The following is a 15,287-nucleotide window of genomic DNA, read 5'->3' as shown; positions in this document are numbered from 1 at the left end:
GCATGCATGAACAGGAGGTCCGCCGAGCTACCTCCATCGACCAGTATTCTTCGGATCTCGACTTCGGCGATATTGGCTGAGAGGACCAGGGCATCGGAGTGCGGAAATTTTACCCCTTCGAAGTCGTCGATGGTGAATGTTACCGGGGCGTCGGCCCAGTCGGGGGCCTGTCGGTGGATGCTAGTTGCTCCAATGCGGTGCACCCCGTGGGCGTAGTCTCGCCGCTGTCTTTTTGAAGTGCCTCCGGAGCTCACTCCACCAGTAATGGCGAGGACGATCCGTTTGCCCCGCGCTCCTTCATCACCGTGCGGTTCTAAGGATGACTGGGGTGGTGAAGGTAGGGCCAGCTGCGGAGGATTTTGCAAGGCCAGGTGGTCTACCTGTTGGTTGGCCGATGGCCTGCGATCCTCGGACTGCCCATTGGGGGCCCCACCATTGAGGGCCGCCTGCCTCCCGAGGTATTCCTGTCGGAAGGTGATAAGGGTTGGGCAGTTATTGGTATTGTGCCCTCGTCCCGCGCCGTGTAGAGTACACCAGGATTCTTCTTCGGAACGCGGGTTTGGGGCGTGGCTTCGCTCCGGGAGGCCTCAAGAGCGTCCTCGGCCGCGTCCCCTGGGGTGGCTTTGGTTCGGAGCCCCGCGGCTTGGACTGATATTGTTAATGTTTCGACGTTGCCGCTGCCACCCTCTTTGGGACCCAGCGGTAAAGACCTCCTCGAAGCTCCTTTTTGTCGGGGGAGCCAGGGCGTGTGACGATTCGGCATGTGAGTGTGGTCCCTCGGTGGTGGTATGAGAAGCTTCGCCAGCTTGTGAGCACCTCCGGCAGAGCTTTTCTTCCTCTGCCCACGCATATTCCTCAAACTTGCTCATGAGGATTTCTACTATGCGTATTGGTCGCCGGTTTAGTCAATCATACAGGGGGCCTTCGGGCAGGCCCTAGGTTGCGGCATCGATGACCGAAGAGTCTGATATGCCCCTAATCTGGGCTTTGGTCTAGGAGAACCTTCGGAACTAGTCCCGGAGGGTTTCATCTGGCCCCTGCCTGATAGTGAACAGGCTGCCGGAGGTTACTGGTTCGATGAAGGTGCCCTGGAAGTTGCTGCGGAAAAGATCTCAGAGTTGGGACCAGGTGTGAATGGTGCCAAGGTCCAACGCCCAGAACCAGCGTATGGCCACCCCTTCTAGGGCGAGGGGGAAGCATTTAGCCATGGTGGCCGACCCGCCCCCGCTGACCTCTATAGCTAGGGCATAGGATCGGGCGAACTCGTCGGGGTCTGAATTCCCTTTAAACTTAGGCAACCTCGGGGTTCGAAAACCCTTCGGGAAGGGTATGGCCTGCAGGTCGGCCCGTAGGGGAGAGTCATGGTCCTGCAGGGGGTCCTCACAATGCTGGCCCCGGGGCTCCGGGGATCGAACGAGTCGCGTCCTTGCGCCGAAGGGCTCAACTATTCGTCGAGCTTGGGTCTAAAACGCGCCAACCGTCCCGGGAGCGGCGGCGAAGGTGTGGGCAGCCTCCTGCTCGGCCCATAGGGCCGTCCGTAGCTCCTCCATCTGTACCAGGAGTGCCGTCAAGCGTGATTGCTGCTCGGGCGGACCGGTGTTTTCAGTGGCAACACCGGCCGCAGCCCCTAGGGGCGTAGTGGGGGCCTTTCCTTGCCGCTGTTGGGTCCCTAGGGTAGAGAACCCTTTGGTGTCGCCCGCAGCTGTAGTTGTGGTTGGGTCGGTGGTGGCCGTAAGGTTCCTGTTCCCCCGGTTGGGGGGCCATCGTTGGTGTCGGCCGCGTATAGCCGATTGGACTGCCGTGAAGGCGTGACTGGGGGGTCGGCCACTGCCGATGCGGCCTTGGTGGTCATTTTCTTGGGTAACATCCTACCTCTCTTAGCACTTCTGTGTTCAAATCCCCACGGACGACGCGTTGTTGGAGCAAGAGTTCATCTTGCCCTAGCAAATATGGTGAGAATTTCTTCTAAGGAGGAGACTCAAGCTTGGAGACAAAGTTTGAGAGTAAGGAACACCACGAGCATATTGATGGTAGGAAAATGGATCGATCTGGGGGGAGAATCACAAGTTTGCTGTGGTTCCTGCTATGTGTCCGTCCCTCTGCCCAGAGAGCCATGGCCTCCTATTTATAGGGCCATACGTGGTTTGGCATACAAGTTATCATAATGTACAAATATCCAGGATCCGGCCAAATTACTGAGCCTTATCCCGGAAGACTACCTTCTATCCTGTCTGGAGATAAATATCCACCGTGGTAATTATCGTGGTGCCTGCCCCCTGAAGGGGGTGTCAAGATAGGTACCATCATGCTGGGGTGTCAGAGCGGCATCCACTAGCCTAGGAATTAAATGTCGGTCACTTCCTCGCAAGTAAAGTACAACAGATCCTTGCTTTTTGGCAGATCTTTCCTGAGGGCTGATGCGTCACCCAGTAACCTCCGGGAAGCCAGCCCCGGCAGCCCGAGACCAAACCCTCGGGGACTGGGCCTTTGGAAGGTGAACCTCCGGAAGGCCGGGGCTTCGGAAGGGGGAGGCTTTGGGAGGCCGAAGCCTCGGAGACCGAACCTTCGGGAGGCTGAGCTCCAGAAGGCCGGGGCTTCGAAAGACGGGAACTGGCTCAACCTTTGGGAGGCTGAGCTAATTAAGCCAAGGGGTCGTAAGGGGTCCTTAATAACGACCTCCAACACTATTTTTCTTGAATTCACCTCTTTTTAGTTTCTCTCTATTGCTTCCCTAACAAGTTTGCAAGTTTTTCATTCTTTCGGTTGCGATTTTCATTTTTGTGCTTAAACTGATGAAGGGATCGGTGACGTCCCAAGATGGGGGTGAATTAGGACACTTGTAATTTATTTGGCTCCAAAAACTACACAAGTTAAACCTATATCAATTTTTATCTAAATGTGCTCTAGGTTTATCTAGTGTGTCTACTCTACCGATCAAAGCGCTTGCAACCTATCTAAGAAGGTAAATTGCAAGAATGTAAATACAGAAACATAAATAAGGTACAGAGAGCAAATTCTGCACAAGGATGTTTATCCCATGGTATCAATGGTATGAATGCCGCCCCTAGTCCATATTGGAGTTCCATAAAGGATATACTCCAGGTTGGCACCCGGTCACGACTCTTGAGCCATCAAGTCACGAAGACAAAGCCTCCACCCGGATGAGCTACCAAGCCACCAAGGCAAGGTCTCACAACTAGCATCTCTTCCGGTTTCTTGCCGCCGTGATCACTTCAGAGCTGGACCCACCAAGGCAAGGGTCTCTACGTCCTTGTACACGCTTCTCGTCACCACTCCACACCAAGCCGGAGGGTCAACAAGTTTTTCAACGAGTTAACAAGACTCTAAGGTACTGGCGTACCACTTGGTACATGGTTGGATCACTCCTTGATCCACTCTCTAGGCAGCAATCACCTAGCAACACTTTCTCTAGGTCTATAAGCACTAATCACTCACTAATGTTGTGCTTAATCACCTTGGATGATCACTTTAAGTATTTTGGTAGCTTGGATGTGTTCTCAGGTGTACATGAACTTCTCAGGACTCTAGCAGCATGCTACACCTTCAAATGACTGAGTGGAGGGGTATTTATAGCCTCAAACCCGCGCACTAGCCGTTAACCCAGTAGCTCAGAGAAGTTGTTAACATCGGATGATCCGGTGAGAATAATAGTACTAACACTGGATCATCCGGTGAGTACAGTCTCACAAACTAGCCGTTGGAACCTCACTCAAGCCTCTCTGAACACTAGACACTCCAGTGTATACTTCATCTCTATCACCGGACTATGAGTTATCTTGAGTCATCCGAGCATTCCTTATTCTCTGTGTAAATTCCTCCGATGAAAGCATTCGGTGCAAATCACTTCATCACCGGACTATCAGATGCCTTGAACTTCGTTTTGCCTCTTTGCACTGTTCATTGTCCAGTGTATTTTCTGGTGTAGCCTTGCTTCATCACCGGACCTTCAAGCATGTTGATCTTCGATCTTCCACGGCTGCAACCTTCTCTAGTGGAAATACTCCGGTGTGTATCTTCCTCTAATTATCGGACTATCCGGTGGGTTGTTTCATTCTACCTTCTGGACAGAAACACTCTAGTGTTGTTATGCTTTGATCACCGGACTATCCGGTGAGGCTTAGCCTTTATTATTCAGCACGACACCCTTCTTTGAAGAATTACTCCGGTGAGCACATTTGCTAATCACCAGACCTTCCAGTGAGATCTTTAGGCCACTCTCCCCTTTGTCAAATATGCTTTGGTGAGCTTAACATCCACAGCGCCGGACCATCCGGTGAGGTAAATTTTCCTAGGACTTCTTTAATTCGATCAAACTTTATCCTGGCTGCGGCGGCTTCTTCACGTATTACATCCATGAGACCTACTAACATATATTCTTGACAGACATGTTAGTCACGTTAACTATGTTGTTATTAATCACCAAAATCACGATCATTGCCTAATAGGACTATTTTCACTACAGCTGAAATTTCTTAATTTGTTGGAGTGGTTCTTCTCATTGATAGAGGCATAAAATTCACATATAAACGTACACAATTAGGTATTAAATTCCCTTGCTTCTTATCTATCAACTTAGAGACTATCTTCACCCGGTGTTCATCCTTTTTGATATTTAGGTGTTTCTTCTTAAGATCCAAGCCTTGTATGTGAATGAGTCATGGATTGGTATGTTGTAAAACCTAGTGTTTGATTCCAATCATGAGACCCACCATTGATTGGATTTTCATGTTTGGATTTTGAATTTTTCGAATCGTGGTTCTATTCAACTCGAACTTCCGGTTCAACCTGGAACTTCTGATAGGTCGAAACTTCCTGATTCAACTTGGAACTTTCGGGTTCTTCTGTTTCCGCTGTGGTTTTTTATCTTGCATTGCACTTTATTGTGATCTATTTTTAAGGTGCATTAGGTGATAAAATAGGAAAAGACTATCTATTTTGAAAGAAATTGTTGAAGCGTCTATTCACCCATCTAATTTCTGTTCTCGGTCCCACACAAAAAGCAGCCAGGATTGCAGGATGCAAGATTCCATCGCTTAGGGAGTGATAAGTGATTAGTAATATTTAGTGTTACTAGTGTGTATTAAAGTGGATTAAAGCTTAACAAGAAAAGTAATAACTATTAATTCAAGACATTTACATGTTGGCTAATATTTTTTTCCCACCTCCCCATCATGCATGTGACATCTCTAATTAAACAAAACTAGAGATTCGTAATCATTATTTCTTTCAGTTATGCAGGAAATAAGCATTTTTTTTTTTGGCAACTAATGAAGGTAGATTTCTCAGTAGTATTGCTACTGTTTCAAAATCGCCAATTTATTGCATCAACGAGAAATTCCAATTGAAGAAAGTACCTATGTAGCGATTCGTGGGGAATCCTAACACAAACAGGATATCTACCAATTCTAATACAACACTGACGATGTGGGGACACGGAAGAACATTTGTTTTTTTACCACACCTCACAATTAAGACCAGCTGCTGACTTCGTGTAATTAAATTCCATTTCTGAAATTTATTACACAATTAGGTGGTTTTGCATTGGAAAGACTGAAGCAAACTGAAAAGGCAACCCCCTAACAGCTATGAATGAAAACGATCTACGAACAGGAATTCTTATAGAGCTATGCCGCCATTTTCCTTATACGCTCCTAGAATGAACTATAATTGCAACCTGCTCAAGAAAATTGAGGCCAATTCAACGAGTCCTACGTAGCTACCAAAGTACCAAACCATTGATGTCTTTGATAATGACCACAAGAATTACAAGAGAAACTTGTAACGACAAAAACAAAAAAATGAAAACGTGTAATAAGCTCAAAGACCAAAGCTTATAAACAGTTACACACTGAAGACAACATTGAGTGCCCAACTAAGCTGAAGGAATTTTCATAAAAACATGGTTAAATACATAGCACGAAGACAGAATAGGTTAGCTTACTGACGTAGAGACTACAAATATAGACTTGTTAAACACCCACTTACGCATTCCATCAAACAAATAGCATGCGCACAAAAGGAGGGTGGCGAAGTACCATTAATGTGAGGAGGATGGCCACGAACTGAATTGCCTGCCGCCGTCGATGGCGGTAGTGAAGACACCAAAGCTGCGAGGAGATTGGGAGGTACGCAGAGGTCATCGATAGTCACTGGTGGCGTGGCGTCGTCTTGGCCTGAGAGCTCAAGAGGTTGCGATGTCAGGGGGGTCGCGAGAGATGGCCGCAGTGACGGCCGTCTTAGGCGTGGTCACCGGAGACAGGGAGAGGGGAGAGAAGATCGCCGCCAGGGAGTTGCGGTGGTCGCTGTACAGTTACACCGTTCGCGCGGCCGGCCGCTCAGGCAGGTACACCGTACACGTAGAGGTAGTGGCGCGGCGCCCTGGTTGCAAGCCGAGTTCGCGAGTATTACGAACTTTTAAAAAAAAAAATTGATTTGTCACAAGTTATTAGTCCCCTAAAAAAGTCATTTTCACATTTTTCATGTTGACTCTTCGACTTGTAGTTTATATTATATTATTGAATATCTAAAAGTGTAATCTTTTTAGATTATATAATTTTTTTAATATCTAAAAGATTCCTTCCTAATTTGAGTATGGTTTTCGTATTTAACACGATAAATTTTCTAAAATATCAGAACATATCTTATTTACCTTATAAAACTCACCGTATTAAGGTTAAAAACACATGTATGGTACCGCTTTAAGAATATATCATATTTCTAACAAATATATATAATTATAAATTCCTCGTCAACCGGTACTGCCATGGTAAAACTGCCAAATTACCCACCTACAAAAGAAATGTATGTTGTACCCGGTGTTCCAAGGCGTGTCACATGAAGTCCAGGCGGTTGTGCAGCCGGCGTGAGCGGATTGTTGCCCTGATCGTGGGGGCTTATTTGTTTAGACCGTTTATTTAGCTGTGTAGTGGAGCGCATGTAATCTTGAGTGTGCATAGTTCTTTTCCCTTTTTTTTTATTTTTTCTTCGTTGTATGAGGACCGGTTTTTCTTCTCTCTTTAATGCAACGACTTGAAAGAACCAAAAACAAAAAATAATAAATTATATATTTCTGTGCCATTTATCCCTGATATTAAATTTTAAAAATACAAATATGTTTAAACGTGCATTTGAATTTTTGAAAGAAATTTCGTCTGAAATAACGAAATTTCAGTACTTCGTTCATCTCGGTGACCTCCGAATTTTTTTGGCAAAACAAAATAAAAATCCCTACTATGTACCCGATAGAAAGTTTTTAGTGGATTGGTCACGCTCACGCGTCTCTTCTATAGAACCAGCCGCTAAATTTCAGTTCACAATTTCTCTTCGAGTGGTGGATGTATGCTTGAACATCCGTTCCCAAATCGGAAGGCGAAATTTCAACGCGATATTGGTATACCAAGTTCTTTGAAAGGAGAGAAATCAACGAATTTTCTAGCAAGAGTAGTAAGCAGTCTACCAAGTTCTCTGTCGAGTTCAAGATGAACTGCGAGCAAAAGATTTAGAGTTCATCTCCCATTTGCTCGTAGCGTCGGTGTTCATTTCTGTTTACTTCGGCCACCCCTAATGGGCTGCATTTCTCGTTGAACTGCTACTGCTTCATTCATGCTAGGCAGAGCTCCCGCCGTTTGTTTGGAAGAAAAATGAATACATTTCAGGGTCTCGCACAACCATTTATGTACACATCAACAATGCATTCCGATAAGATTTCAGCACCTTTCGCGTTCTGAAAAAGAAATACATCACGAAAAGCAGAAAGAGGCAGAGTCAAAAGAGCAGGCAAGCCAAGCAAAAACTTGCAGCTTCAGGACAAACTATTTTACAGCAAGTCTTATTGCTTCAACTACTGAATCTGTAATTATCCATATCATTACAAACCTTGTGATCTTCTTTTGTACAGTTCATCTAATACACATCACTAGTTACTAATGTAGTATGGATTAATTTATTTCCCAATCTACACAGAGTTTTCAACCCTCATGCTGTACAAGGACAACTGCTGCTGCTGCTGCTAGTGCTATGACTCATGTCATCTTGGACCGGAGAGCTCGACAGCCTGCACCAGCAGCGACGAGTCGTCAGTGAGGTCAGAGTAGCAGCGGCTGAAGGTGAAGTCCGGCACCTTGAACTTGTGCGAGTCTGCGCGCTGCGACGCCTCCCACCGCTCCGCGAGCCCGTCGCCCTCCAGCATCCGCACCACCTCCGACATCCTCGGCCGGTGCCCAGGGAGGTACTGCGTGCACAGCAGCGCCACCTGCACCATCTCCTCCAGCTCGATCCTGTCGTACCCGTCCCTCGGTCCCTTGTCCACCAGCACGTCAAGCTTCTTCTCCTGGTGCATCTTCTTCACCTGATCAACAAACCGACGATGCATTGCTTGTTTAAACATGCAATTCTGACATATTGGTTCTTGATAAATTCTTGTTGGTTGATGAGTCGCATGAAACCTGCACAATTGTCTTACCCAATCCAGCATGGCTCCTTTCTGGTTTGCCTCCTTGCCAAACTCCAGCGCAGTCTGGCCGGTGATCAGCTCCAGCAACAGGATGCCAAAGCCGAAAACATCAGTCTTGTCAGACGACTGGCCGGTGGAGAGGTACTCCGGTGCTATGTGACCAACAGTGCCTCTCACCGCCGTTGTGACATGCGAATCCCGGTGGTCGAGGAGCTTGGCGAGCCCGAAGTCGCCAACGATGGCCTCGCAATAGTCATCCAGCAGTATGTTGGCTGCCTTGACGTCCCTGTGGATGATCTTGGGGTCACACTGCTCGTGCAGGTACAGTAGCCCCCGCGCTGCTCCAAGGGCTATCCGCTTCCTGGTCACCCAGTCCAAAGGAGGCTTTCCTGCAGTGATGGTCACACCGGAATAAAGTGAAGATTTGCCTAGATAGGAATCGTTTGCTTTTATGTTGTGCCAAATGCTTGTCCAATGGAAAAAAAAGGAAGAATCCAATTCCAAGTCTTTTCTGAATTCGGCTTGTCGGGTTTCAACTTTCAATTCGACACCGTTCTTTTAGGCATGGTATGACCAGACCAGAAAAAAAAACCGAGAATATGTACTGCACTAGTGCAAGTGGGTTTATTATAGGAGTAGAGCAAACATGGATCCCGATCCTCTGCACGGAGGAGGCAATGCATACCGTAGCAGATGAACCAGTAAAATGTGAACATACGAACAGTGATTTGAAGTGGAACTGTAGCAGAAACAATGCAGCAACAGTATTTCGTTGCACTGCAGCTGCGATTGCTACTGTTCATTGTTTACTGTAGCATCAGATCTTATTCATTGATTTTGATCTAACGGTTGGGAAGAGGATTAATGCATTTTACTGTAGCCCCTCTGCAGTTGGATCCACATCGAGGCAAACACTTGTTCTACTTGGTTTACTGACAGAAATGAGACAGCACTAGCTATCAAGGATTTTAATCATTGAGCACACTGGAATCTTGAGGACACTTACCTTTCAGGCGTGACGCGACGCTTCCATTTGACATGTATGGATAGACCAGCAGCCTCTCTGTGGCGGTCATGCAGAACCCGTAGAGCCTGAGGAGATTCCTGTGCAGTGCCAAGCTGATCATCTCAACCTCGGTCTGGAACTGCACCTCACCACCCGCGGCATTGCCGTCCTTCAGTCGCTTGACGGCCACAAGAGTTCCATCAGGGAGCTGCCCTCTGTAAACGTTTCCGAAGCCGCCTTTTCCTAGTATGTTCTTGCTGCTGAAATTGTCTGTCGCGGACTGAAGCTCCCTGAACTGAAACCTCTTCACGTTCCCAAGGCTAACGTTCTCCATGTGTTGGTCTGCAGTGGCCAACGCATTCCAAGAACAAGCGATGTTTCGTCATCAATTGTTACTACTTTGTCAGGGTACCAAATGATGCATGGACTGCAAGTAAACATCGAGGTCTCCTTACCATCAACATCGAAAAGGATCTGCCGGTTTCGACGGTGCCTCCACCAGAACAGAAATCCAACAGCAAGGAAAAGGAAGCTGATGCAACCAATTGCCGAACCAAATGCAACTGCAAACTTGTGGCTTTTAGATTTCGCCGGTGATAGAGCACCATGTGAGCTATTCAGGTTGTAGGACATTGGCATCGGGGCAGTCCCGTAACAATCTTTCTCTGTATTCGCGCCGCAGATGAGAGGATTTCCTACTATGCTGCAAGAAAACCAACAGCAGAAAATACATTACTTCTAAAATTTCCTATGCAAGTGCCATGCTTCCAAGGTGAAAATTATGTGCTATAGAAGAAAAAAACACAAAACTGCAGTCTTACTTGAATGTTCTTGCCAAAGATCCCGGTATTGGACCACTCAGGTTATTATATGACAAGTCTCTGAAAGACAGGAGTGAACAATGAGTGCAAACCAAACTAAAATTACCCAAAAAAACAAGAACACAATCAGTGAGGAATTACTCACAGGAAAACAAGCTGGGACAAATTAGCTGATGCTGAAGGGAATGGACCAGACAGGGTGTTGTTGTTGAGCCTCCTGAACACATTGCAACAAAACCCCAGCTTAACATGACAAGACAGGAACTATTTAATGTGCCCAGAAATGGGAAGCCTGGAGAACAGCATTAATAAGGGAGTTGTACTGTGGAGCCACTCACAAGTACTGGAGGCCTTCAAGGTGGCCCACAGAGGTGGGGATTTCACCATTCAGGTGGTTGCTAGAGAGATCAAGTGTCTTGAGCTTTGCTAGCTTGCCAATCTCTGTAGGGATTGGCCCAGTTATGTTGTTGTTCTGCAGGAGACTACAACAGGAAAAGCAAAAGATCAACTCCCAGTCAAAAAGGATAAAAGGAGCACTCAGCACAGAACTGGCAATGACAAGGCTATCATCCATGAGAAGAGCACTCACGCAGTCTCAAGATTAGTCAGGTTCCCTATGCTTGGGGAGAGCAGGCCAGAGAGATTCTGGCTTGGGGCCTCCCTGTCAAACATTCAGACAACCACAAAACAATGGTATGAGCATAGGGGGGTGAATTTGATTTGGAGCTGGAAGCAGATGAGGAGGGAGGTTGTGGCTTCGCTTACAGTCCAGTGACAAAATTCTCGGGTGAGCAGGTGATCATGGCCCAGCTGCAGGGATCCACAGAGTCCTGGTCCCAGTTCTTGAACACACCATGGGGGTCCTTGAGGAGGTTCTTGATCGTCATCAGAGATTGCACTGCCAGTATTATATCACAGAAATCAGCACCCACCAATGCAAGAAACCAACAGAGACAGCCTCCACCAAAACACAGTGAAGTTCTTGATTTCATCTAGGAAAGAACTGCAAGAACATTGATTCGAAAGAACCCAAAGCAGAGCAAGAAACAGAGAGAAAGAAACCTTCATAGTTGACACCCTTGGGGGAGAGGAGGGCACTTGAAGTTGAAGGGGAGGAAATGAGCAGCAGGAGCAGGAGCAACAGGGAGGGGGAAGAAGATGGAGGCGCCTCCATTGCCAAAGGGAGCCACGCCCAAGAGCGTCAGGGTCTCAGGGAAGGGGCTCTCGGAGCGAGGGGGAGAGAGAGGGTGTCTGGACTGCGTGCTGCGTGTAATGTATGCTCAAACATGGAGCAAGCGTGAGGCCAAGAAAAGCATGCAGGGGTAGTGCACTGCAGCCTTCTCTCTCCCCCACACATAGAGAGGCAAGCAAAGCCGAGATGGCAGCGGCTGCGGCAGTGCAGCAGGAAGAGGCACACCCCCTGGGGCCCTGTCAGAGGCAAATGACACAAAAGAAGATGCCTACGCTCCGGCAGCACGCAAAAACACAAAAGGGAATGGGAGGGAGGGAACAAACACGCCTGCCACCTGAGCCCAGAACTGGCTGGCATAGCAAAAACAAAACAACCGAGGAATTTTTGCAGCTCTATTTTGTTTTTTTTCTTTTGTCTTGGGGTTTATGAGAAAATCCAAGCAGAGAAAAAGCGTAATGTGGTCCGTTCTTTATTGTTATTATTGTAAAAAATGTATTATTATTTGTTATTTTGTTTTAGGCCACTTTGAAGGCTAGTGATATGTAATATTCCATTCTAAAAGGACGAACCGATGTGGTGCTACATTTCAACGCCACCTAAAATCATTGAGACCTTGTTCTTTTGACATTGGTTGAAGCTCTAAGGTCCTGTTTGTTTCGGATTATAAAATCTGGATTGTGATCAAAATCCAAAAGCTGAAACAAACAGCTGGATTGTAAAAACTGGATTCTGATCACAATCCAAAATCTGAAACAAACAGCTGGTTGGAAAAGCTGAATTGTTACAATCCAACACACAGATTGTAACAATCCAGCAATCTGCTTTCCACCAGATTCTAACAATCCACAATCCAGCTTTTTACAATCCAGATTTTACAATCCAGCTTCTTACAATCCACAATCTATAAGCTGCTTTTCACAATCTACAGCTGAAACAAACAGGGCATAAGCCCCTGCCCTCTTTTGCCACTATTCCGGTTATGTCTATTTCCTTTTTTTTCATTTTTGTTAGGACAACATGGCTCAACCGTCTTGAAAATAATAAAAATCATTGAAAAAATTTAAAAAACTAGGAAGCCATCGAAAATTCAAGGAATCAAGAAAATGCCTATAGAAATCTGCAGGAGAAAATGCATTGTTGTAAATATCGGGGGCGGATGAACCTAGATTTAGATATTAGTTTTTATCACTTTAGGAAAGTAACTGTATAATTTTGTGAAAATTGTTAAAAAATGACTACATTTGGAAAAATGTTTTCAACCTTTCTTACATTTTATTTAACCTTCTCAAAATTTGTGTAGTGTAGGTTCTTCCTTAAATTTTAGTATTTTTTGGTCAAATCGGTTCCTAAATTTTCTAATGAACTTGAATATATTATTTAAAAAATTTCTATAGTGGTGGAACGGTGAATGATAGCACTGTCATTGTTAAAAGTAATAGAAGAGCGACATCCACAATATTAGCAAATTAGCTGGATATTGGAAAATACGAAAACATGTAATTACACAAAGCTCATGAGATGGCTACCTCGAAAGTATAAAGGCACTTCAAATATTTTTTGCCATTTTCTCTAGTGAACATACCTATGTTCATGGGAAACCTAGCCCGGCCCAAATTATTTCCTTTTCAGGTTACAGACCATCCACTTATTCTTTGCAGGATACAGACCATCAACTTCTAGAATGGCATGGCTTCGAGCCCTGTTCACAATTGGATTGTTTCGATCTATTCTAACACAAATAGTGTAGATGAAAATTCAAACCCAAAACTTGGAAGTAGTACCTCCATTTCAAAATATAGGGTATATTAGGATTTGAGAAGGCAAAACTTCCTAAAATTCATCAACAATTAGTCCAATTATACACATGTTTAGTGTACAAAAGTTATATCAATATATTCGTATTCTAAATATTTTTAAATACAATATTAATTTTGTAACAATTAATAATATATTATAAAAAATTAATGATTAAAGTATACTTACAAAACTTTTTGAAATCTAGTAGACATTTAAAAAGAAACTGAGAGGGTACCTATCAATATGATTGGAGCCATAAAGAAAGCCACAGCTTTATTGGAAGCTGCGACGTACTACAAATGTTTTTGCAACAAAGCCACCTTTGAGGGATTCTCCGGAACAAAGAATTACCGAAGGTGGGGGCAGCTGGGCAATGGCTTGGGAAGTGTGTCGGAATTCCATGGGAGGAGGCCAAAGCGATTGAAAAGGGGAGCAAAAGTGTCTTTGGCATGAGGATCGATGACGAGGCACGGATGATGACAGCCAGTGGCCCTCACCTGAGATGAAATTTTTACCGCTTGAGAAATTCAATAGTCATGCTACTACTAATTATTTGTTATACGTGCCCCTATTGTTTTCGGTAAAATTTCCCTTTGTAAACAAGCCGCAGGGTTTCTCGAGATTGAGACATACAGCACAATAATCTATCGTGTGTGTAAGAAATTCATGATAGGGTGCTCGGTGCGCATCCTAACAGTTGCTTCCCACTGGATCAAGCCACGGCATTCTTCTCCAGCCAACTCACTTTGCCTCAAACTCCAACATCAATTAATTCTCCGCGCATCATGTTGGCTTCAATGTCACACGGAGGGCTTGTTTGGTTTGTAGCTTGAGGTGCTTCTAGCGTCGCTGGACCTTTTTTTTTTATAGGCACCATATGGGTGATTATATTAGAGGGAGAATAAAAAAAGAACGGCATCAAAGATGGCAACAATTTAGCTTACAGGCCAATAGGCCGGGGCAAGGCCGAAAGAAGAGAAAGGCGATGCACAAATAGAAAATTACATAGTCTGTTTAAGAATCTTCCAGACTGTCTTTAAGAACTACTAGTGTATGGGCACCTGCCAGACCCCAAAGTCATCGTTTTCTCTTGTATCCTGCGCAAAAACGCGTCTTCATTGGGTCACCTTGAAAAATCCGATGATTACGTTCTTTCTACCGCTCCTAAAGAATCAAAATGATCAGAGTCTTGACACCTTTCTTTAGAGATCGAGATGTGAAGGTCCGATCTTCCCACCAAGCTTCAATGAAGTCCGTGTTGGTCCATGAGGTTGGGTGCAAAGAAGGTAGGTGCAAACACCTTGCTATGCGTGTTCAAAGGCTTTTGATGGCCGGTCACTCAATGAATAGGTGCACCGAAGTCTCAAGGTTGCGAATACATATTGTGTAGAAATATTGATTATTGCATTGCCAGAGTTGCAAGTGTTTGGCTGTCCATACTCGGTCCTGAATAAGGAGGCATGCAAAAAAAAAATGCATTTTGATGGCACCCAAGCCTTCCAGATTATTTTCATGTAAGCTCTGTTTGGCAAATTCTTGAACTAAACCTTGTATGCTGATTTAGCTGTGTATGTTCCATGAATCGTTAGCGTCCAGGTGATTATGTCCTATATTTGTCCTAAATGGACAGCGCTAATCCTCTCCCACATATTTACAATTATGCGATTATTGGCGTAGTCAAATTGTGTCGAAGGTCACGTATCCAATTACTATCTTGTAAGGTATTGGCGACAGTCCTATTCTTTCAGATGGAATGTGAGTATAGTGCCAACGCTATGTCTTTCGATTCCTTGCCATCCAGCCAACGAGAGCACCAAAACAGTGCTTTCCTACCGTTACCAAGCATAATCTTGGTGCATGAGTGGAAGAGAGCCCTATCTTCACTGTTGCAAGGCAACGGGTAACCTATCCAAGGGCTCTCCGGCTTCGCTCACTCAAGCCACTTCCAACGAAGTCGCGCCCAGCTGAATTTGTGGAGGTCTAGAATTCCAAGGCCCC

The 15,287-nt window shown here is 45.5% G+C and overlaps 1 protein-coding gene across 2 annotated transcripts; it reads right to left on the bottom strand.

Annotated features, from left to right (window-relative positions):
• Positions 1 to 7,821: 7,821 nt before the first annotated feature.
• LOC133926660 (LRR receptor kinase SERL2-like) lies at positions 7,822 to 11,691 on the bottom strand. 2 transcript variants are annotated; one of them, XM_062372681.1, is made up of 11 exons: positions 11,363 to 11,691; positions 11,066 to 11,198; positions 10,890 to 10,961; positions 10,639 to 10,782; positions 10,446 to 10,517; positions 10,301 to 10,360; positions 9,935 to 10,182; positions 9,480 to 9,821; positions 8,483 to 8,862; positions 8,141 to 8,368; positions 7,822 to 8,074 (listed from the first exon to the last, which is right to left on the bottom strand). In XM_062372681.1, exons 1-11 carry the CDS (start codon positions 11,472 to 11,474, stop codon positions 8,048 to 8,050), a joined length of 1,818 nt encoding a protein of 605 aa, XP_062228665.1. In that variant the 5' UTR covers positions 11,475 to 11,691; the 3' UTR covers positions 7,822 to 8,047. The 2 variants fall into 2 exon arrangements, with proteins under 2 accessions (XP_062228665.1, XP_062228664.1); XM_062372680.1 differs by having other exon boundaries at positions 7,822 to 8,368; positions 11,363 to 11,690.
• Positions 11,692 to 15,287: the final 3,596 nt, after the last annotated feature.

The sequence above is a fragment of the Phragmites australis genome, chromosome 8 (assembly GCF_958298935.1).
Source record: "Phragmites australis chromosome 8, lpPhrAust1.1, whole genome shotgun sequence".
NCBI classification, from domain to species: Eukaryota; Viridiplantae; Streptophyta; class Magnoliopsida; order Poales; family Poaceae; genus Phragmites; species Phragmites australis.
Note: the sequence above shows the minus strand (reverse complement) of the source record. Positions and strands in the feature narration are given on the sequence as shown.

Coding starts and splice junctions, on each gene's coding strand:
- LOC133926660 (XM_062372680.1), bottom strand. CDS start 11,474: ATGGAGGCGCCTCCATCTTCTTCCCCCTCCCTGTTGCTCCTGCTCCTG. Junction 10,962..11,065: donor GAGAATTTTGTCACTGGACT/GTAAGCGAAGCC, acceptor AATGTTTGACAG/GGAGGCCCCAAGCCAGAATC. Junction 10,183..10,300: donor TCTTTGGCAAGAACATTCAA/GTAAGACTGCAG, acceptor GTTTTCTTGCAG/CATAGTAGGAAATCCTCTCA.